Here is a 22,731-nt window from a genome sequence, read left to right on the forward strand (position 1 = left end):
TAGCAAGGCAAAACTGCATGGTAGCATAGTGAACAATATGTGTGCATACAGACAGAAGTCCTTCAGGAGACAAAAAGTTCTTCATAAAACCCTGGAATTCCTTTGTTTTTAAATCTCTATATTATATTTTGCACTAGGAATCCTTTCAATGCCTACAAATCAGCGAAGTAACTCATCTTCAGCCCTTCCTAGCTTACATTCTTTCCCCTACATTTCGTATGTAACCCTTGTTATTGATTCAAAGACCAATCTTAGCAGTTGAAAAAGAAATGCACGCATGAAGTCCTACAATAACTACTTTGGCTATAGGAGCTATGAGATTTTCTTGCTGGATCCAGGACAAGTAGGAAAAATAAAAGAAAAAAAAGATAAATACTTAGAGATGTTACTGATTATCTCATAGAGTTAGAGCCAGAGGTTGAATATTGAATCTCAATATTCAAATATTCAACATGCATCCAAACATAACTAAAAATAATTACAGAATTATACTCACAGCACCAGAACGCTCTTCTTTTTCTGCTTCTAACGATCCCTGAAAAATGACCTCCTTGACTTCTTATCATTGAAAGTTGGCTTTCTCCAAAAGACAGAAAACATGACTGCTGCTCATAGACTAATTTTATAGACTGGCGGTTTAATCACACTCAGCAAGATTGCCCCTTTCAGTTCCTGTTCCAGAGTCCTGGAGGAAAAATTCGGATCCATCTAGTCTGAACCACATTAACTGGGACAACAAAATAGGACATCATTTGGATCCAGTTGAATAAGGTGTCCAGTGAAACGCTGCCTCCAAGCTGAATCATACTGTATGAATATGTGGGTCCCAGTGGTTAAAACAAAGTGTGTGTGGTAGTTCTCCACAGACTCATTGCTGGAATGACTGCTTCATGCATAACTGCTATTGCAGCAGGATGCTATGAAAACTAGGAGAGGAAATAGATGGGTCTTGCTTCCCATATACTAGCAAAAACTGCTGGTAGTCCTTCAGAATTTCTAGTGAAAAGGGTTCCTTTACTGTTAGAAAGCTCAGGAGGCACGGTGAGGTGGTAACTGCATGGGAAAGGAGCCACCGAAAGAATGGAGGAGGCCCATCAACAAAGCATCGCCAACATGAAGCAGAGGGATGTGGACCTCCCAGCTCTTTTTAGATTAAATCCTTATGCTTCTCCCAGCTGCCTCTCTCTTCCCTCCTGCCTTACACCTCTTTTTAATATTTTCTTCCATCATATTTAAAATGAAGTCCTTCTGTATTGCTTATAAGAATCAGTACTTTTGCAGGGAAGTAGTGCTACACTTGAGGCCAAGGTCTAAAAGAAAGGAGTCTTGAGCCTTCTGAAAAACACTTGCCTGTATTATCTTATTCTTCTTCTCAGAACAGAAGGATCTCAGGGTTAACACAGACTGACCTTGAGGACTACCAAGGACAACTGTCACTGTGTACCTCCCATCTCTGGCACTCATGACTGCTGTCCATTTGGGTTTTTGGACCAAATACTACATCAGAACTCACCACATTTTAGCAAAAACACATTCTCTCTTTAGACAGCTCTGTTAAAAGGACTTCTTCTCTTAAGTGCCAACTGACCAAAAATCTATCTTCCCTTGTGTTTTCACCTGTTGGTCTCACTCCTACCAACTGAAAATGAACAGGAAACTATAATGTCTTCCCTCCACACTTGCCTTTCAAGAGACTCATCAATCTAAGTTGGGGCTCATCCCTGAGCCCCAGCATCTGTTCTTTCTGTAACTGTTCTCAGTCATACCACATTTTAAGTCCCTCTGTTAACCTGAACCTTAAGTGTTCCTCTTAATTGTTTTGCCCATAACCAGGCATAATCATCCAGATGTAGAAACAGCACAATGAAAGCAAAGCTAATAACTAATAACATCTTTTATTATAAATAAGAAATTCTATAAAATACATTTATTTGAAAATTAAATAATATACATGCCCCTGGGTACTTAAACATTGGCAAAAATAGCTAAGCTAGTGAAGGAATTTGACATTTCTCCTGGGTGAGGTGTAGGGGCACACCTTTAATTCCAGATACTTTAAGAGGCAGGAAAAAGAGGGCCACACTTTAAGGACAGCCTGGTTAAAAAAAGTAATACATAGAGCCTTATCCAACAAGCAAGCTTGTCATAATAGCTTGTTTCTGTAGTTCCACCAACTTGGGAGACAGAAATAGGATGATTGGATTCTGAGGCCAGACCTGGATAAAAACACAAGATGCTATCTGAAAAATAGCCAAAGTAAAATGGTATGGCTCCAGTAGTAGAACACTTGTCTAGCAACGATAAGTCCCAGAGAGAGCAAGAGACAGAGACAGAGACAGACAGACAGACAGATTTGTGTATATATCCCTACAACTAACACACCCTGACCTTTGATTTCCAGTAAGGATGTTAAAAAATTATAACTAGTTCAAGAAGAACCAAAGACACTGAGCTTTGTAGTAAAGCTAAAATGAAAGGTTTTATCACCTACAATTAATTCTGGAAGTTTTTTTTTAATTGGATAACTCTGACCTAATTTGGTTAGCAGAATTGAAGAAGTACATGACTGTATTTAGACTGCACACTGCCATACTGCTGAGAAAAATGGATGAAAGATTCCTAGCATAACAAGAAAATGAATGGAAGATTCCTAGCATAACAAGTTCTTCTATAAGACATAATTCCTCATCATTTTTAGCAACTTACCTACGGGATTCCAGACTCAGTATCTTTTATTCATCTTTTGAATATGATGATATTAATAAACATAGAATTCATGTCTTCAATTAAGAAAAACAACATGATTGGTATACTACATTGAATACTTTAATGTTAGCCTCTTTATTTATAAACACGAGCAAAAATACCTAATTCTCTTTTTTACATACAATCATTATTTTCTCTTCCAGGTTGTTTGGTTTTTACAAGGGAATTCTGCCTCCCATCTTAGCTGAAATACCAAAAAGATCAGTGAAGGTAAGCATCATACATTTTCCCACCAAGCGAAAATAGGATCCAATCACAGCTTTAAAATAGCCCATAATGAACAAAGGGGACACTGAGACAACTTAACATAAAACTTTAACATTTTAATGCAGAAATTATAGCATGATTTTATGATAATTAGACTCAGTCTCACATTTGTATGTTCATTTGTAGGGTTGGTTTTTTTTTTTTCAGGTAAAGTACTCTAATGGGGTAAAAGTGCCTCTAATGAGAAAATTATACCAAAAAAAACCCAGCAGTGAATAAAATTTATGCCATCAAACCATAAAAGCCAAAAAACAATTTGGACCTTTCCTCAAAGAAATCCTTAAATTTTCCTTAAGTTATTAAATTAAAAAGGAGAGGTAGACAAACCTTTCTCTGAGTCATTCACATTTTATGAAATACACAATATGTCTCTGTATATGATTCTTTCTTTAATATGTCAACTTTATTTTTCCTCTTAGTTTTGCTATTAAAATTTCCAATTCTGGGCCAGGAGTTTAGCCTAGTGGTTGAGTGCTTGCCTACCATGCAGGAAGACCCAGGTTCAATTCCTCAGTACCATATACATAGAAAAAAGCCAGACGTAGTGCTGTGGCTCAAGTGGTAGAGCTCTAGCCCTGAGAAAGCCCAAGGATAGGGCTTAGGCCCTGAGTTCAAGGCCCAGTACTGGAAAAAAAATTCCAATTCTGAGCCAGGGGCTAGTGGCTCATTCCTGTAATCCTAGCTATTCAGGAGGCTGAGATCTGAGGATCATGGTTCAGAGCTAGCCCAGGCAGGGAAGTTCATAAGATTCTTATCTCCAGTGAACCACTAGAAAACCAGAAGTGGAACTATGGCTCACATAGTCGATTGCTAGCCTTGAGCAAAAAAACTAATAAAAAATGCCTAGTCCCTGCATTCAAGCCCCAGGACTAGAACACAAAAAAAATTGTTTTTTTGTTCTGGAGTTCACACAATTATTTCTTCTACTCTGACTTCCATTTCTTTAATTACACAGTGTGAGATTCATGTGTTACTTGCTGGTCCAGTGTCTGAATAGTATGCGCAAGACCATCCAATAATGAAAGAACTATATTCACCCTTTTTTATGTTTTCTCAGATAAAAATCCTGGTTACAAGCCTGGGCACTGGTGACCGATGCTTGTAATCTTAATTATTCAGGGGGCTGAGGTCTGAGGATTGCAGTTCAAATTCAGCCCAAGCAAGAAAATCTATGGTACTCTTATCTCCACCCAAAAGCAGGAAGTAGAGCTATGACTCAAGTAGTAGAGTACCAGCCTTGAGTGAAAAAGCTCTGGGATAGTCTCAGACTCTGAGTTCAAGCCCCAATAGTGGTACACAATACACCCCCACGAACAATACTATTTATAGTTACTCTTGATGAGCCTTGTTCCTCTTTCCTCCACACTGACATCAAATATGCCTTTTCTTTCCATAACATTCATAACATAAACTTAGATTAATAATGGACCTTCTTTCCAATTTTCACATTTACTTTAATGACATAAAGCTCTTTGCTCATGAATTGTTCAACTAATATACCTAATCTACCTGAAAGACAAGAAGGAACTTCTTAAATATGTTCACTGAGTAAGTCAAGGAGGGGTGACTGGGCTATGAAATAATACTGAAATAACCAACATACACTCACAAACATCAAACTTTTATTTAATTAAATAAAATTATTTAATTGAATAGAATTTAATTCAGGTCAAAGTCAAAAAACCAAAGCTTAAAAACATACTTTCTCTGTAAATTTGTCCTTTCTGTTGCTATAGTTTTTGTGATTTTATACTATTACTTCAGTACAAATTTCATTATAAGGCTCAGAACCACAGTTGAGAATCTGGAAAAAGTTCACCAAAGGGCTGAATTGAATTATGAAATGACTTTGCTTGATAAAAGATTGCCCAAGTAAACAAACAGAACAGAATTCCTGTTTCAAAAGAAAGTTACTTTGTCTCCATGGACTAAGACGTTCATTTTGTTCAGTGTTTTACATATATAAATAAAGTAAATTATAATTAGAACTGCTCCTGCCATATTTTTCCTTAATACATTATAGTGAAGACAATGAAAACTTTAAGAAGATTAAGGTTTATCAACATTAAACAATCTTTTATAGGGAAAAATAAGTTGAGCTTTACAAAACTGAGTTAGCCTATTTTTATAAAAATAAATAAATAAGAAAGAAAAGAAAAGAAAAGCAGTATTCTGTGCCAGAACAATGGTTAACAGATGAACTTTTGGGCAACTGGATATGGTGTATGTGTCCCAGACATCTTGTTTCAAGTAGATTTTACCTTAAAATTATTGAGACATATGGTAAGTGTGTTGGCTTTTTAAGTATTACTTGGAGTTAAGTGTATCTTTGCCAGATGGATAGCATGAGTTTTTTCAGCACAATTTATGAAAACATTCATTTTATAGATATTTATCTTCGAATTTGTGAGGAAAGCAATCACCTGATTGTAACGATTTCATACATCATAAACTGCTTCATTGTATGTCATCAAAGTTTACTTCAGAATAAAATAGAGATGTGTGCATGCACACGCATGCACGCTTGCATGTGGACTTGCACGTGCGTATGTGTTCCTTGGTAAGGACACTTCAACTACAATTGTTACTATAATCAAAAACAGACAACTTCATGTTTGCATTTTATTCTTTGAAATAAGATTCATCATTAAAATAATAGTTACTGATGGTAAATTAATAAAACCTTTCCTTTCACAATAAAGGCAGAATTAGTACTGCATTTAGCAAAAAGAAATGACATCCTCAGAAAGATGTCAACTGGTCCCTGAGAGAAGGAAGGCATGATGTTATCATTTCCACAGCCTGCTCCTGAGCTTTAGAAATACAAAAATACCATTTTCATAAGATTTTCAAGGACTTCCTTCCTGGCCAAGCTTCTGAGAGATGATAAAGGTGAAGGCTATATGCCCACTATCGCAAGTCCACCCCTACACCTGATGTGTATATACACACTTACATGTGGCTGCTGTTTGCTTTAATAGATGAAACAGACTGAGAGAGAAATAGAAAGAGAAGTTTATACAGAGGGAAAGAATCTCTTCTATTTCCCCACATTCCCACATCTACAATTCAGGGTATCTTCAACTACTCTCCCAGAGGGAGTTGCAAGAGCAAGATTTCTTCTTCCACTGGAAACAACAACAATAAATACATGAAACAAGACACTGAGCACCAGAGAAAGAAGTATACTAGAACCTGTGAGAGGAGAAATAGAGTGAGATAAGCCTTGTGATTGCCCAGCTTGCTGCCTTGAGAGCCCTTGCATCACAACTGGCATCCCCAGTCAGACAGCAGATCAGAGCAGGAGCAAGGCAGCTGGAGTTCAAGGAACAAAATACCATGGAAGAGAATGCTAGAGACAGAGACAGAGACAGAGACAGAGAGACAGAGACAGACAGAGAGAGAGACAGAGACAGACAGAGAGACAGAGAGAGACAGAGACAGAGAGACAGAGACAGAGAGGAGACAGAGAAACAGAGACAGACATACAGACAGAGAAAGGAGACACGGAGAGAGCTCCTGAGGTAAGTACTTACCAGAGCAGGCCTGTAGGGAAACTACTGAGCTTTGGAAAAGAACCATCCAAGAGGATTAGGAGGGACACTGCTGGGCTAGGAATGGTGCCTTATCCACTCACTCACCTGGGAAGCTTGAACATTCAAAGGGCATTGACAGGAGTCCTTAGAAGGTCTTGTCTCAGGGGTGGGCAGGAATTAGCCCTAGACTAAGCACCCCTCAGGTTTCCATCTAAAAGCAAGACTCAAACTAAATGCTTCTCTATAACTTAACTACCAGAATAAACTATCTAGGATTTCAGAACTGACAAAGTGTGCTGATGTCCCCAGAAACCCTGTAATCCTAATGTTCCTCTAGGAAGAAGATTTCAAACATTTTTTGTGGTCAGATTTACAAAATATACTTAACACACACACACACACACACACACACACACATATACACACACACACACATTGTGTAAGCATGTGATCTTGCATTTGTAAATGAAATAAAAGATGAATATAAACCAATGTTTACACTTCTTGGTGTAATGAATGTGTTGTTTCAAAGCCATTTCATTTATTCTTTTTCTGGTCATGATGCATGCAGTATTTTATTACCCATGGGGCCTCATCTGGAAGCATTGCTCGGTGGTCCCCAATCTAAGGGAATGGGCTAGAAGTTTCAAGAGATGGTGGACCTCACAGAAGTGCCCACTGCCTTTGTCATTTATCATACAAGGACACATTTGTCCAGTGTTTGCCTTTGTTTTCTTTCTGACTTTCAGTCATTACAAGGATGAGAAATGGACTCAGTCCTTGACTGCAGCAATCCTCTCAAAGATTTCCAGGTCAACTACTTGGCAACAATTCTAAACCTTTTATTTCCCCATCTCAAAAACTGTGTGCTTCTTGGCCTGTTTCTTTTTTTTTAAAACTACTACTTGCTAGCAACTTTAAGAGAATGAAGCAAAAGTAATTCCTGGACCTTTAAAAATAAAAATGCTCTGCAGAGCATCTGTAACTCATGCCTGCAATCCTAAATACACATGAGGCTGAGAGCTGAGAATCTCAGTTTGAAGCCAGCCAGGACAAAAATGTCCATGAGATTCTTATTTTCAGTCAACCACCAAAAGTGGATCTGTGGCTCAAGTGATAGAGTGCTAGTCTTTAACTCAGGAACAGCAACCAAGCCTTGAGTTCAAGCCCCAATACTACCATCAAACTAACAATCAAGCATAAATATTCACCTAGTGTGATAATGACTCTTCGGCTGCCCAAAGAAATGTTAAGACCATTATCACCAAAAGCCTGTCTTCCTAACGATAGGATATTACTGACTGACCCCCAAACTACAGTTTTTTCTTGCCTTTTTTTTGGCCAGTACTGGGGCTTGAATTCAAGGCCTGAGCACTGTCCTTGGGCTTTCTCAAGGCTAGAGCTCCACCATTTGAGACACAGCACCATTTCCAGCTTTTTCTACGTATGTGGTACTGAGGAATTGAAACTGAGTCTTCATGCATGTTAGGCAAGCACTCTGCCACTAAGCCAAACTCCTGGTCCTCTTGCCTTATTTTAAACTGAGCTGCAAAAGTATTGAGTAGAAAATGTCTACATTTCCATGTTATTTCTCAGGTCTTGAGAAGCAGATCTGGAAATTTCTAAGGCTATACCTCACCAGTGATGTTGGCTCAGAGATTCAACTGAGGACCCAGGAACCAAACATCCTTATCAGAGTTACTTCTCCAGATATAAACTGTGCAAAGAGAGGAGGGCAAATGTTTTCTGTGAAGGAATCCATTCCATTTATCTCCATCAATATTTGCTTGCAGAGAATGAAGCATCATCTTCTGAAGGAATTAATATTACCTTTGTGATCAGGGTCTAAATCTTTATTATGAGAATCTTCATGTTGATTATATATATATATATATATCATGGGGATTGAACTTGGCCTGGGCGCTGTCCCTGGGCTCTTCAGCTGAAGGCTACCACCATACCCTAAGCCAAGTCCCACTTCCCATTTTCTAGAGGTTAGTTGGAGATAGGAGTCTCAGGTTCTTTTGTGCTCCAGCTGGCTTTGAACCTTGATCCTCAGATCTCAGCCTCATGAGTAGCTAGGATTACAAGCATGAGACACCACGACCAGCTCCGTGTTGAGATATATATATATATATATATATATATATATATATATATATTTTTTTTTTTTTTTTTTTTTTTGCCAGGCCTGGCTTGAGCTCAGGGTCTGAGCATTGTCCTTGGACTTTATTTTGCTCAAGGCTAGCACTCTACCACTTGAGCCTCAGCGCCACTTCCGGCTTTTTTTTCTATGTATGTGGTACTGAGGAATCGGACCCGGATCTTAGTGCATGCTAGGCAAGCACTCTACCACTAGGCCAAACTCCCAGCCCTTTATGCTGATATTTTAAAGGAGGAAATAATCAAATAAGGAGCTCTTCGTTCTGATTGAGGACAATCTTGCTTTAAGGCACATGAGCTACATAACAAGTTTTCTTACCTTGGTTTCTCATAAGTTTTGTTTTGAGTTAAAGACAGTGCCTAATGCTGTCATGGCATCTTCATAATCACGTAATGTTTGAACATTTCATAGGCCAACCCAGAGGCATAGCAATATACATACAAGTTAAGGCTAAGAGTAGATGTCTTAGTGTCAAGTATGTTAGAAATTCAGGCACTTGATGGGGAAAGGTTCACAAAGAAAATAGAGGAGACCCAGGTTTTCAAGTCTCTGCCTATAATTTTGAGTCACTGCCATGTTTAAAAAAAAAGCCTATTGATGTCTGGGGAAACTGAAAATGGTCATGGTAAATGGAAGTTGTATGGTTCATTTACTGCTATAAAGGATTCCATCAGCTCTTCTGTAGGTTATTATAACTGCATTTGAAAAATATGAATGTTAAAATGAGACCCAATATGGCAACTCCTCGAGACAGGATTTTTTTAGAAATTGTGTTCGATAGTTTATCATTTTTAAATGCTTTTTAATATAAGGATTTACTGAAGAAATTTTGGTCAATTAAAGAGTTTGCTGCAGGAAATTATTATAAATTTCTGGGTTTGACTTTGTTTCACAGTTTCTCGCCTTTGAGCAGTACAAGACATCGCTAGGAAATATGTCACTGTCGCCAGGACTGGTAAGTGCGAGTATTTATTATGCTTAAGTGTGCATGTTATTTCATAAAGTAAAATCTAGAAACAAAACCCCTTTTGATTCTTCAAGCCCAGCTACTAAAATATGAATTCAAGTTATTCAAAGTTCAGCTACTTGTTGAAAGCCATCTTCCTAATAACTCACAATTTGGCTATTTTATAGCTCCTGGTGATGAATTTATGATAAAAATGATATGTCTGGAAAGGCCTCAGATGAGATATGGTCAAGAATATAAAACAAAGGGTACATTTGTCAAAGACTTTTTTCAAATTCAAAATATGTACATGTTTACATACACATCGCACATGTACATTTATGCACATATCAAGATGCCTGAGATTGTTTCCTAATAGGTCACTTTTCTAGCTGCTCACACTATAATAAATATATAACTTTGGGTCACTTGGGATAAAAATCACTCTGTGGTCAGATGGAGACTGAAGGGTCTTTTACATGAATGACTGTAAACAACCCAGCCATCCAGAATAGTCTTACAATGACACAGCTCAAGGATTACACAAAATTTATGTGGTGACGGGGACGTTTGGATATTTCCTTATGCTACCATTCTCTTTCTTGGTGATCTTGCTGCTTTCTGTAAAGCAACTTAAATTATATTTTCCAAATGCATACACATGTAGAGCCCCAATGGGAGCAAATGCCCTAATTTCTCCCACCAAATCTATAAAAGAAAACCAAATAAAAGTTATTGTTGTTCAGGGCAATGTACTTTCCCAGTGTCTAAGAAAATTGGCTTATTAAGATGGACCTCAAAGCTCAACTGATGCAGCATTCTGAGCATTAACCATGTGATGATAAATGTTTATCCATTAATAATGAGCTTAAAATAAACCCTGTGTAAGTTGAAAACATATCAATGTCATAAATGAATTTATTAGTGAATGTCTTTAATTGACCAGTTACCACTGCTTAACAACACAGTGCAGTGGAGTATGAAATGTTTGCCCTCCTGGTGGCATAGCTAACTGGGAGCTGCAGAGCCTTGTCACCGCATGCCCTAAGAGACAGTGTGACACTGCAAGTTGACAACTTGGGGAAAGATCCAAATTCACAACACAGAGTGTGTTTTATTCTTGACACCATTATACAACTGAAAAATTATAAAGTCCCTATAGATCAGGGACTGTATGGTAATTGTAAAGGTTCCTTTCAGAGTATTTACTCTAACACATACTTAGTTCAGGAAGAAGTATTCGTTATTTTTAAAAATCATGTATATCCTCTTTCTGGAAAGAACCCTGTTTAAATAAAAAACAACTTTCTGTGGGGTGACTTGATCTCTACTCATAAACTGACATATTGAATTGAAAACCTTTTTGTACAACTACTTAATTTAAAATTTTTTTTTAAATGAAAGGAACCTGTGATAGCAAAGAAATCTCTCCAGTGAGGTTTGCCCCTCCAGAAAGGAATCTCAAAATTACATTAAGCTTTTGGTTTTAATTCCTTGATATCTCCCCCCAATGTCATTTTTAACTATAGAAACATCTTGACCAAAAAGAAAAGGATTAAAGACTTCCTAGTGAAAGACAATAAAATATGGTCTCCAGAGGGCCAGCTGGATGTTCTTGAGTTAAGCATCAGTACCATGTGAGAGAGCACAGGTCTTCTGACTGTGAGAGTTAAAGCAGGAAAACATTTGTTCATTCCAGCTTCTATAACCAAAGCATTCAAACTGTATATGATTCCCTTCTATCCTTGAACTAATTTATTCAGGTTTCTTTTTTGATACACTGAGGCACTGTGCCATTAAATATACCCTGGTGCACACATGAAAAGCCCAGGAGACTGGAAATCTCAACTGTAAAAGTATGTCTCTGAAAATGCTAGTAACATGATCTGCTGATATCTGATCAATTCTTATGACGGGGACTGCTGAACACTACTTCTGAGAGCAAATGTAGCTGAGCTTTATAGAAGAACAAAAAAGTAGATTACCTGGGAGATTGCAAATAGTAAATAATAAAAGCCTGAACATCTGGATTTTAGCTTTCCTACTCACAAAAATTTAGGAATGGGTTGTTGTTTTTGGGGGGAAGGGTTCCCCCAACATGGCCTCTATGATGGAAGTTTGAGATAAATGAATGAAGTATTTGATCAGTTACTCTATACAAATTATGCTTAAAATGGTAATAGAATGGGAGAAAAGGAAAATATCCTTATTTTTCCCCGCTCTCCTAGAATCTGTATGCCATACCATTCTTCTCTCCAGTCCACCTCTCACTCTTTTTGTTTTCCAAACCAACAATGGAGCTTAAACTTAGGGCCTCTTGCTCACCTTTATGGTGTTCTGCCACTTGAGACACACCTCCATGTCCAGCTTTCTGCTGACTAAAGATAAGCATCTCATGGGCGTGTCTTCTGGCTTTAAACCTCATTCCTCAGATCTCAGACTCCTGAATAGCTAGGATTACAAGCATGAGCTTGTCTCATTTGTATATGCAACAAGAACACTGACTTTAGAAACAAAAGATGCTACCATCTGCATTTTGCAAACGAAAAATACTGGCTCCTACATAGTTTAAGCAAACACACATAGTGTCATTGTGCCTTTTCATGAAAAGTTGCCTGTTTTTCAATCGAGAAAGAATAAAAATACATTTTAATTCATAATATTGACCATTCATTGTAGGACTATGATTCTACAATTGAATGTTTCCAGTTACACTGTTTGTTACCTGAAGTTTAGCAGTTTATGAACACTTTATGGTTCTGCTCCTTGAATTCCGTTATGTCAATAAATGTATGTAGAGTATCCTTTTACCATTCAAATTTACATTTAATTGTTTTATATGCAAATGTTTTCATGTCCACCTCAAGTCAATAAAACAACCTTGCCTTTTGTTAAAGGAAAAAGTCATTGTTGACGAGGTCTGACATCTGATTTTGGAATTGTTAGGATGTGGTTTGTGGCTGCTGTCATTTCTTCTCCTTGAATTGTCAGTATCTGATCAAGAGTTAAAGCTGTTGAATAATGGTGGGTGACACACGTATCCAACTTTCTGTTCTGACCATAGCATTCTGCTACATGGTATAATGAACAGAATGCTTGAGCTGGTACACATGATCACTTGTTTTAAAGCATTGATTGCTATGATTTTTCTAGACATTTTCCCTTGCTGGATTTGGATCTGGACTAACTGAAGCCATCCTGGTTAACCCTTTTGAGGTAGTAAAAGTTGGCTTGCAGGCCAACCGGAACAAATTCGCAGAGGTAAATATTTAATTTTTTTGTCTTTCATTAAGGGAATATTTTTAAAAGCATATCCATATCTTATAAAATTATGAGCCCATCCTTTACTCACTTATTAGGGCCATAGAAAAATCACTGCTAAGAAAGTATCATACACAAAAGTCAAATACATGTCCACAAAGAACATGTTAACAGAAAATACAGTAAGAGGATAAACACATAGCTGGTTTTAAATAAACTATATAAATCTATTTTTCTCACACAAGAAGTTGCAGCAAAACTACTCTTTCTTAGTGTAGCACAACCACTGAAGTGATCATAGTGTGCTTTTATAAAAAATGAAATGATTTTAAAAAATTCCCTCACTGCTTTCCTCCACTCCACCTGCCATTCTCCCTAAAAGCTCTTGAGAACCTGTCAGTGCTGTCTTTCGGTTAAGTCTGAATGAGCAAGCTACAAGACCTGTGTAGACATCACCACGTGGACGGTGGTGCGCCTTGACATTTAATCACTGGTACATGACGTTCGGTGTGTAGACAGCTTTCCTTCTTGCCTGTGCTGTCTTCACTTCCTCTAGTTGCCTAATAATCCTCCTTAAACTGCCAAGTCTAACTCTTCTTGTTATTTGCTTCTGGATGGCAAGCACAAGGTAAGAGAGGAGGAAGGGGTCTGGCGCCCCAAGTCCCTTCTTAGCATTTGAATTCGGAAACTGGGGAGCTTGTAGCAGACATCAGTTTGGAGTATCGGCTGACATGGGGTTTTCTGTGGAAAAGTTTTCCCTGTTTCCTACTTAAGCAGCTGCGAATGGGTATCAACTGCCACCACCCCCAACCTACTTCCTGTCTGCTGGTACTGCCTAAGAACTACTTGACAGCTTCTTGGGCAGGGATACAGGAAGAAGGGGTGTGGGGAAAGAGCAGGCTGACCTATGGCTGCAAGACCTGAGGTGGAGAAGGGCCAGGAAACATAGGGTAGCTAGAGCACATGATAGCTACTCATCCAGACAGAAATGTTTTATGTGTCAAAAAGCTACCTCAACCTCAGAAAGGTTTGAAAATCTCTGTATACCCCCAGATTCTGTTTTATCTTCTAGTCTTTCTGTTGGAGATGCAAGAAAGACATGGAATATTCAAATGCATTTCCACAGAATCTGTCCAAGAAAAATTAGACATAGGAGACTGAGAGGTTTCCATCTGAAGAAAAGGCTGGAGATCGCCATCCAGTGCCTCGCTTTACCCACTGAAATGTTTACCTTATAGTGGCAATGTAAGAGCAAAGGCCTTCCATCTCAGAGCCTTTGTGTTTTGTTTACTTTTTGTTTTAATCTAGGAAGCACATGACCACAAGAGAACAAATGGAAGCGAAAACAAAGAAGGACTAAAGGAATGAAAATAATGAGTTCTCTATCTCTGTCTGTCTCTGTGTGTGTATGTGTGTGTGTGTGTGTGTCTGTCTGTCTGTCTGTCTGTCTCTGTCTGTCTCTCTCTGTCTCTGTCTGTCTCTGTCTGTCTCTGTCTCTGTCTCTCTCTCTGTCTCTGTCTGTCTGTCTGTCTCTCTCTGTCTTTCTCTCTCTGTCTCTCTCTCTCTCTCTGTCTCTCTCTCTGTCTCTCTCTCTGTCTCTCTCTCTGTCTCTCTGTCTCTCTCTCTGTCTCTCTCTCTGTCTCTCTCTCTCTGTCTCTCTCTCTGTCTCTCTCTGTCTCTCTCTCTCTCTCTCTCTCACGCGCGCACCCAAGGAGGTTCTACACTGAGCCCAAGTAAAAGTTCGTACGTTGCGTGCACTTTTACACACACCTTGTAAGAGTATAATAAACACCACTACAGGCAGACACAAGGCCTCCCTGCAGGTTTAATATTCCCAGTCTGTTTGCAAAAGTGCATTTTCTGTAAACTATTTACATACTTTAGCCACTTTTTTTATGATCCTGAGGTTTGATCTCAGAGCCTTGCACTTACAAGTTTGCCAACTCAGCCCGTGCTTTAGCAGTTGAGCCACATCTTCAGCCAGGTTTTGCTGGTTATTTTGAGATTGAGTATCATGGACTTTTCTGCCCAGGATGGTTTCCAGGTGCATTCCCCCAGAGCTCAGACTCATGGGTCGCCAGGGTTATAGGCTTGAGCCACTGGCATCATTTTTAAATGCAGAATATAGGGTAAATATGCGTTCATTTCTCTTCAGACCATCAGCATTGATTTTTAGCACCTGTCAGAATTCAAAACTGAGGTTTCATTCTGATATGGTACTTTATAGGTCTTAGAGATCAAACTGAAAAGACAACAGTGCATGGCCACCAAACATTGATGCCTATTGAAAAAAAAAGTCTAAAGAAAGAAAGGGACAACAGTAAAAACTTTAGAACTGGTTGCTTAAAAAACAGCTATTGGTAAACTGAATTTACCAGTTTATTGGTAAACTGTAATCTACTCAGTAGGCTAAGATTTGAAAATCACTCTTCAAAGACAGCCAGGCTGGTAAGTCTGTAAGATTCTTATCTCCCAGAAACTATCCCACCTAAAAGCTGGAAGTGGAGCTGTGACTCGAGTGGTAGGGTGCTAGCCTTGAGCATAAAAGCTGAGGTAGCCAGGCACCGGTGACTCATGCCAATAATACTAGCTACTCAGGAGGCTGAAATCTGAGGTTCGTGGTTCAAGTCCAGACCAGGCACAAAAGTCAGTGAAACTCTTATCTCCAATTAACCACTAGAAAACCGGAAGTGATACTGAGGCTCAAGGGGTAGGGCAGCAACCTTGAGCTGAAGAGCTCGGGAACAATGCCCAGGCCCAGAGTTCAAGCCCCATGGCATAGCTTTCAAGCTTTGAGTTCAAGCCCCAGACCTGGCACCAAAAAAAAGGAAGAAGAAAGGAAGGAAGGAAGGGAAAGAGGGAGGGAGGAAGGGAGGGAGGGAGAGAAGGAAATTAGGTTATTTTTTTGGTGCTGTCCTTTGTCTAGAATTCATTTATACCAAACCTTTCTCCATTGGCTAATATTTTTTTTCCAATGAGGGGCACTCATTTGTTTGTTTATTTGAACTTGTGCTGGCTTAATTAAAATAATAGGTGCACTCATCCACATTTGTATGGTCAGAATATTATTGTTTATTCTCCTCTAAAGTTTTATAGATTTTCAAGTATGAAAGAAAGGTGAGGAGGGGGAGGAGAACAGAAGAGAAGAGAAGAAGTAAAGCAGTCATTTATGCCCTTTTTCTCATTAAAAAAAACATGGAGGGTAAAAATTATTTAAGTTAGGAAACATTATATACATATTAGTGTGTAAAAACATAAAAATGATCTAGACTGTAGTAGATCAGTGCTAGTTCTATAGAAACACAATGTAAGCTACAAACTTTTAGCTGCTAAGAAAAGTAAAGAGAAACAAGTAAAATTAGTTCAATGTTTTACTTAACCCAACACCTCAAATTTCTTCTCTAAAACATTATCATTTTAATTATTTTGTACATTATCTCAAAGTAGTTGTACAAAGGAAGTGACCTATAACAAAGCAGTTTATGAATAGGGTATCTGTGTCAGTGTCACCCCTTCAACATTCTCACCTCACTTCGACTCACTTCTCTTACTTTTCTTAGTTTTGTGGTATATACTATTCATGCTTTTTTAATTTAAATTGTATTGTAAAGGTGATATACAGAGGGGTTACAGTTACATAAGTGAGGTAATGAGTACATTTCTTGTTGAACAGTGTTACCTACTTCCCTCATTTTCTCCTGCCTCCCAACACGCACTCCACTCTCCACCCACGGTGTAACGTTCACTGTGCATGCAGTGTCTAGTGAGTAGCACTGCTGAATGATTTCACCCTCTGTCCCACAGTCTCTGTGGTTCTCCTTCCCTTCCTCAAATCAGGTAAGCTTACATGCAAGACAAAGGGTACAGGAATCAAAAACAGTGACCATGGAGCATAAACCAAAGGACAAAAAAGAAAGAACTGAAACTAATACAATAAAAAGGAACCTCTTGTTTACATTTCTTGGAGTTCATTGTGATGAGCATCATTTTACATGGAGATGAGCCATGTTATCTTCTCCTAAGAATATCCTCCTTTGTTCTCCCTGTGTGCTGTTCAAGTAATCGTGTACAATATAATTTATCTTTTACTATTCATTGGATTAACCTGTAGATTTATAGACATATTCTAGTCACTACAAATGAGGGAAACCGTGTAGTCTACCTTTCTTTGGGTCTGGCTTACTTTGCTTGATATATTTTTTCCAACTTTTTCCATCTCTTTATGAATGGGGCAATGTCATTCCTTCTGATGTAATTATAGAATTCCATTGTGTATATACCATGTTTTTAAAAAAGAAATGTTAGTCGGGGTGATGTATAGAGGGATTACAGTTACATTTGTAAGGTAGTGAGTACATTACATCTTGAACATTATTAACCCTTTCCATGTTTTTCTCCCACTTTCCCTCCCTCCATACCTTCCCAAGCTGTAAGGTTCATTTCCAACATATTGATTTGTGAATATTGCTGCTACATTGGTTCACACTTGGTCCTTTTTCTCATCATCATCTTGTTTTTCCCCTTCCTTTCTCTAATTCAAATGAAACAAATAAATATATATACAATAAGCCAGTTACCAAAGTCAGAAATACTAACAAGGGACAAACCATAAGGGGGGAAAAAAACAAAAGAGAAAAGAAATAGCTTCACGTTACATTAAAAAAAAACCAACCATAAAAATAACCCTCTTGTTTTCATATCTGGAGTTCACTGGGCTCAGCATCATCCTATATGGTCATATGTAGATAGCTATTAAGCTATTATGATCATCTGCCAGGAAAATCCTAGATGATATACGTCATTTTCTTGATCCATTCATCTGTTGAGGGGCATCTACATTAATTCTATGTGTTAGCAACAGTAACTAATGCTGCAATGAACATGGTTGTGCTGGTAGCATTAGTGCTAGCTGGTTTGTGATCTTTTGAGTTAATTCCCAGGAACTGGATTGCTTGTTCATAAGGGAGCTCCATGTTTAGACTTTTGAGGAATCTCCATAATGCTTTCGAGACTGGTTGAACAAGCTTATGTTCCTACCAAGAGAGTAGTAGTGTTCCCTTTTGGCCACATCCTTGCCAGTATCTATTAGTCTTAATGTTTTGATAATGGCCATTCTAACTGGGTGTTGTTTTGACTTGCATTTCTTTCATGGCCAGAGATGTGGAACATTTCTTCATGTGTCTACTGGCCATTGCTATGTCTTTGGAGAAATCTCTCTTTACGTCTAGCCCATATTGACTGAGTTGTTGTATCTTTGAAGATTTGTTTTTGGGTGTTTTAATTTTTTGAGCTCTTGGTCTATTTTAAATATGAGGCTGATTTATAGCTAGTAAAGATCTCCTAATCTGTGGACTTTCTATTTATCCTGCTAGCTTTGTCCTTTGTCATGCAGAAACCCTTCAGTTTAATGCAATCCTATTTACCCAGCCTTTCTTTGATTGGTTGTGTTTAAGATGCTTTGACTTATGCCAAGGAGCCCTAGTGTTTCCCCTATTGCTTCTTGTAATATTTTCAGGGTATCTGGTCTTACAATTAGGTCTTTGATCCATTTGGAATTGATTCTGCTACAGGGTGATATATAAGGATCTGATTTCAGTTTTCTACATGTAAATAGCCAATTCTCCCAGCGCCGTGTGTTGAAGGGGAGGTCTTTCGTCTATCTTGTATATCAAAGATTAGGTGGCTATAGGTCTGTGGGTTCATTTCTGGGTCTTTGATTCTATTCCATTGGTCCTCAAGTCTGTTCATATGCCAGTACCAAGCTGGTTTTATAACTATGACTTTGGAAGTTTGGTATCAACACTCTTCCAGCTAAGAATTGTTTTTGCTATTCATGGTCTTATATTATTCCATGTGAAATTTTGAATTCCTTCTTCTGTGTCATTGAAGAATGTTGCTGGGATTTTGATGGGTATTGCATAGAATTTGTAGACAGCTTTGACCATGTTTTCACTGCATTTCTCCCTTCTCCCCACTTACCTCTCTCATTCATCTTTCCCTCTCCTCTTGGCCCTACTCCCTGCCCTCTTGCATGTACCTATTTCTTGGTGTTAATTTTGTCAGGATTTTACCTAGTCTTTCTAAAATATTGTACTATTTAAAATGTTATCTTGTGGGATGAAAATTCAAAGATTCATAGAAAAATGGGAAAAGGTGCACAGATTTTTTCAAATCTTTTCCCCAATATAAGCATTGCCTGAAACATTCATTTATCCCTGGAATCCACTAATCTTTTTTACACTCTCCATAATTTTCAACATGCAATCCATGTAACAAAAAAATACAGGTTTTTTTCCATACGAAAATGTTACCACAGTGTGTTGCTATGCCACTGTCACATTTCAGAAAACTAGAATGCTTTCAGTGCTTAATAAACACAATCTTCCATTTGAGATAGTATAGATCTAAGGAAGTCAGACAAAACTCCTGATTGTGGTTACCTCTAAGGGTGACTAGAATGGGACAAAAAAAATAAAAGTTTAGGGTACAGGCTTGTTCACAGTTCAGTGTTTAATGACATATATTCAGGTATTGTCTGTGAACATTTAGTTTAGATAAATGTACTGAGCACCATCCTCACCCTTAAACATTTACTTTAAAAGGCAATGCTTGTTTACTATAGAAAATGTAGCATACAAAACATTACAAAGAAAAGTATGCAACCCAGGAGAAATGCTTCTAATGACACAGGCAGTGTCAAACCTTCTTTTTTTAATTTTTTACTGTAATTAATAAAAGGGTTACATGATATTTGCCAGATAGAAGGTGCATTAATTCACATACATTGATACCCTTTCACATGTCTTGGTACCCATTACCCTCCCCCCCACCCACCACCCACCCCCCGTCTTGGTTTTCCCCCCTTCCCTATCAAATTTCAAATAGCCAAATACAAATAAATTCAATATATCGGATAACAAAGTGAGATACTGAGCCGATCTTGTGAAAACTGACCTTTCTGCCCCATCTTTGGGCTTGACCTTGCATAATTTAGAATCCATGGATTGTATTCAAATTAAAAGGAGCTTTAAGTTTTTCATATTCTCTATTACTAATTTTTAAACCTTGTGAATAAATTATTGAAAAAGCTATATTCTTAGCACTGTCTAGGAAGGCAGCTGGAGAAAGAACAAAGTAGGGTTTGGGAAGGTAGACACTAAATTCCCATGATGCATTTCACCATTTCCTAACAGGGTGGCCTTCGAAAATCTACATGTCAATATAGAATAGTAAGTAGTTGTAGTTTCATAAATGTTACTCATTATCACAATGTAGGACTTGAACTCTGGGTCTCAGTGTTGTCTCTGAGCTCCTCAGCTCAAGGCTACCACCCTAACCCTGGAGCCACAGCCCCACTGCCCCTTTTTTAGTGATTAATTTGAGATAAGAGTCTTATGGTCTTTAGTGCCTGGGCTGGCTTTGAACTACGATCCTCAGATCTCAGCCTCCTGAGTAGCTAGGATAACAGGCATGAGCCACCATATCCAGCCTTAAATTTGTACTTTTGTACGAATTTAAATGTGATGATATAAACAAAGATCTTCACAGATCTTGATAAATGGTAGACACTTAACCAATAACAACTATTTCTAGTGGCAAGTTGATCTTATACATCCTCAAGTACAGACATGTCTCCTGAAATATTGCCCAAATTAATATTGAGCACTTGTATCTGCCCCCAGTGGTAGAAACAGAAACAGTTTACTGAACGATGTTCAGAATTCTGTGTCCACTTTACATCATTCTGTAGTGCCAGAACCATACATTCTTTTTAATTTTTAAATATTAAACTGACCCAAAATTGCATATTATGAGGTCATAATGTGATGTTTCAATATGGGTATACATTTTATAATAACTCAAATTAAGATGTCTAAATTATCAATGGCCTCATATACCTCTCTTCTAATTATTTTGAAATACAGAATATAATATTGTTAATCATAGTCAATATAGGGTTCTTATCTCCAATTAATCTCTAGAAACCAGAAGTGTGGCTTGGCTCGAGGGTAGGTGGTCCCTTTGATTCCTGAGCTCTTCAGCTCAGGGACAACTCCTAAGCCCAGGGATAGGGTGGTAGCCTTGAGCTGAAGAGCTCAGGGACAGTGCCCAGGCCAACTTCAAGCCCCATGACCCACAAAAAAAAAGTCTTCAAAAAATTAAAAGTAAAACTGCCATTTGATCCTACAATCCCACTGCATGAACATATATTCAAAAATAAAATAAAATCAGTGTGTGAAGGAGATAATTAACACTCACGTTAGTTGTGACATTATTGATAATTGCCAGCATATGAAATCAACTTAACTGTCCCTCAACCAATGACTAGATAAAGGAAATGTGATTTATGTGTAGATACATATGCATATACATGTATGTATATATTCACATATATCTATACATGTATATGCATATGTGTGTATTATATATTTGCATATAATGAAGCACTTTTCAACTATTCAAAAGGAACAAAAAATCTTTTCATCAGAATAGTGTAGAATAGTGTAGAAGACATGTTAAGCAAAAATAATTCAGGCAGAAAGACAATGAGCACGTGATTGAACACATAAACAGAATCTAAAGAAGCTTATCTAATAGAAATTTGGGGTAAAATAGTGGTTACCAGAATCTAGGGAGGAAAAGAAAGATGGAAAAGGAGAGGAGTGATGAGCCTGTATTCTTTATTAAGAATTCAACTGGCCATCTGCTTACAGCCTATTGACAAGGTCTTTAAATTCAAACTTAAGTCTTTAAATTCATAAGCAGTGGTAGCTAACTGTTGGTTCTAACGGTGAAAGTAAAAGCACTGGGGCCACTCTGGAAAGAATTCAGCCACCACCATGATGTTCTACGAACACAGTATTGGAGTGGATTCCTCACAGAGCTTCTTAGTTGCTTTATGTAGAAGGTTACAGATGGAGCCCCTTTCCATGTTTGCCAGTTACCAATTGTGGCAGACAATAAAAGAATAGGGTGCCAACTGACTTGACAGTACCTCTTAAGAAAAGTAGAATGAGCTCCCCACAAAGGCTTCTGCAAGTGGCTAACTTTACTCTTGCCAGTCGTGTGAGCTTCTGAGGCAGTGTTGCTCCACTCAGCCTCTGCCCTCATGTCACGTCTCGCATATGGGACTCTATGGTAGCCCATGGTTATTTTGAATTTCTCTATTTCTTCTGCCTGAAGTAATGAGCCGGTGTAGTCTTTTAAACATGAAATTTCCAGAGAAGTTACCATCACTCAGAGGAGCTCCGCAGTGGGAGACAGCCTTGGAAAACAACAGCCAGTGTTACTTTCACTGCCGCATTCAGCATCCTCTAGGCAATGATAGAGTGACCTCAGACGAAGCATCAGAGCAGGGCCTCAGTGGCTCACACTTATAATCCTAACTGACTCAGGAAGCTGATAACTAAGGGTTCTGGTTTAAAGCCAGCCCAGGCAGTGACATTTGTGAAATTCTCATCTCCAGTTAACCACCAAAAGGCTGGAAGTTGAGCTGTGGCTCAAGTGGTAGAGTATCAGCCTTGAATGGGAAAGCTAAGGTACAGTCTCCAGGCCCTGAGTGCAAACCCATGTACCAGTGTGCGTGCGTGCACGCGCGCGCGCACACACACACACACACACACACACACACACACACACACACAGGTAGCATAAGGACTGCCACAATCTCTGCTGCATAAGACATGCACTAGAAGAAGGGGTGGGGCTCCTCTTGGTTGTGCTGGGAAGAGCAGCATAGAGCCCTCAAAAGCCTGAGGTCCAGAGTAACAAGTTCTCTAGCTGAGACCCAA

General features: G+C 38.4%; 1 protein-coding gene across 2 annotated transcripts in view; it reads left to right on the forward strand.

Moving 5' to 3' along the window:
* Nucleotides 1-22,731, forward strand: part of Slc25a21 (solute carrier family 25 member 21) — a 478,529-nt gene that overhangs the window by 415,396 nt on the left and 40,402 nt on the right. For both annotated transcript variants that reach the window (XM_090345142.1, XM_090345143.1), the window contains exons 4-6: nt 2,910-2,976; nt 9,629-9,688; nt 12,833-12,940. In XM_090345142.1, coding sequence (XP_090201268.1) covers nt 2,910-2,976; nt 9,629-9,688; nt 12,833-12,940 — 235 coding nt within the window. The remainder of the gene's footprint in view (nt 1-2,909; nt 2,977-9,628; nt 9,689-12,832; nt 12,941-22,731) is intronic.

This window comes from Megascapheus bottae, chromosome 14 (assembly GCF_031878675.1).
Source record: "Megascapheus bottae isolate mThoBot1 chromosome 14, mThoBot2.hap1, whole genome shotgun sequence".
NCBI classification, from domain to species: Eukaryota; Metazoa; Chordata; class Mammalia; order Rodentia; family Geomyidae; genus Megascapheus; species Megascapheus bottae.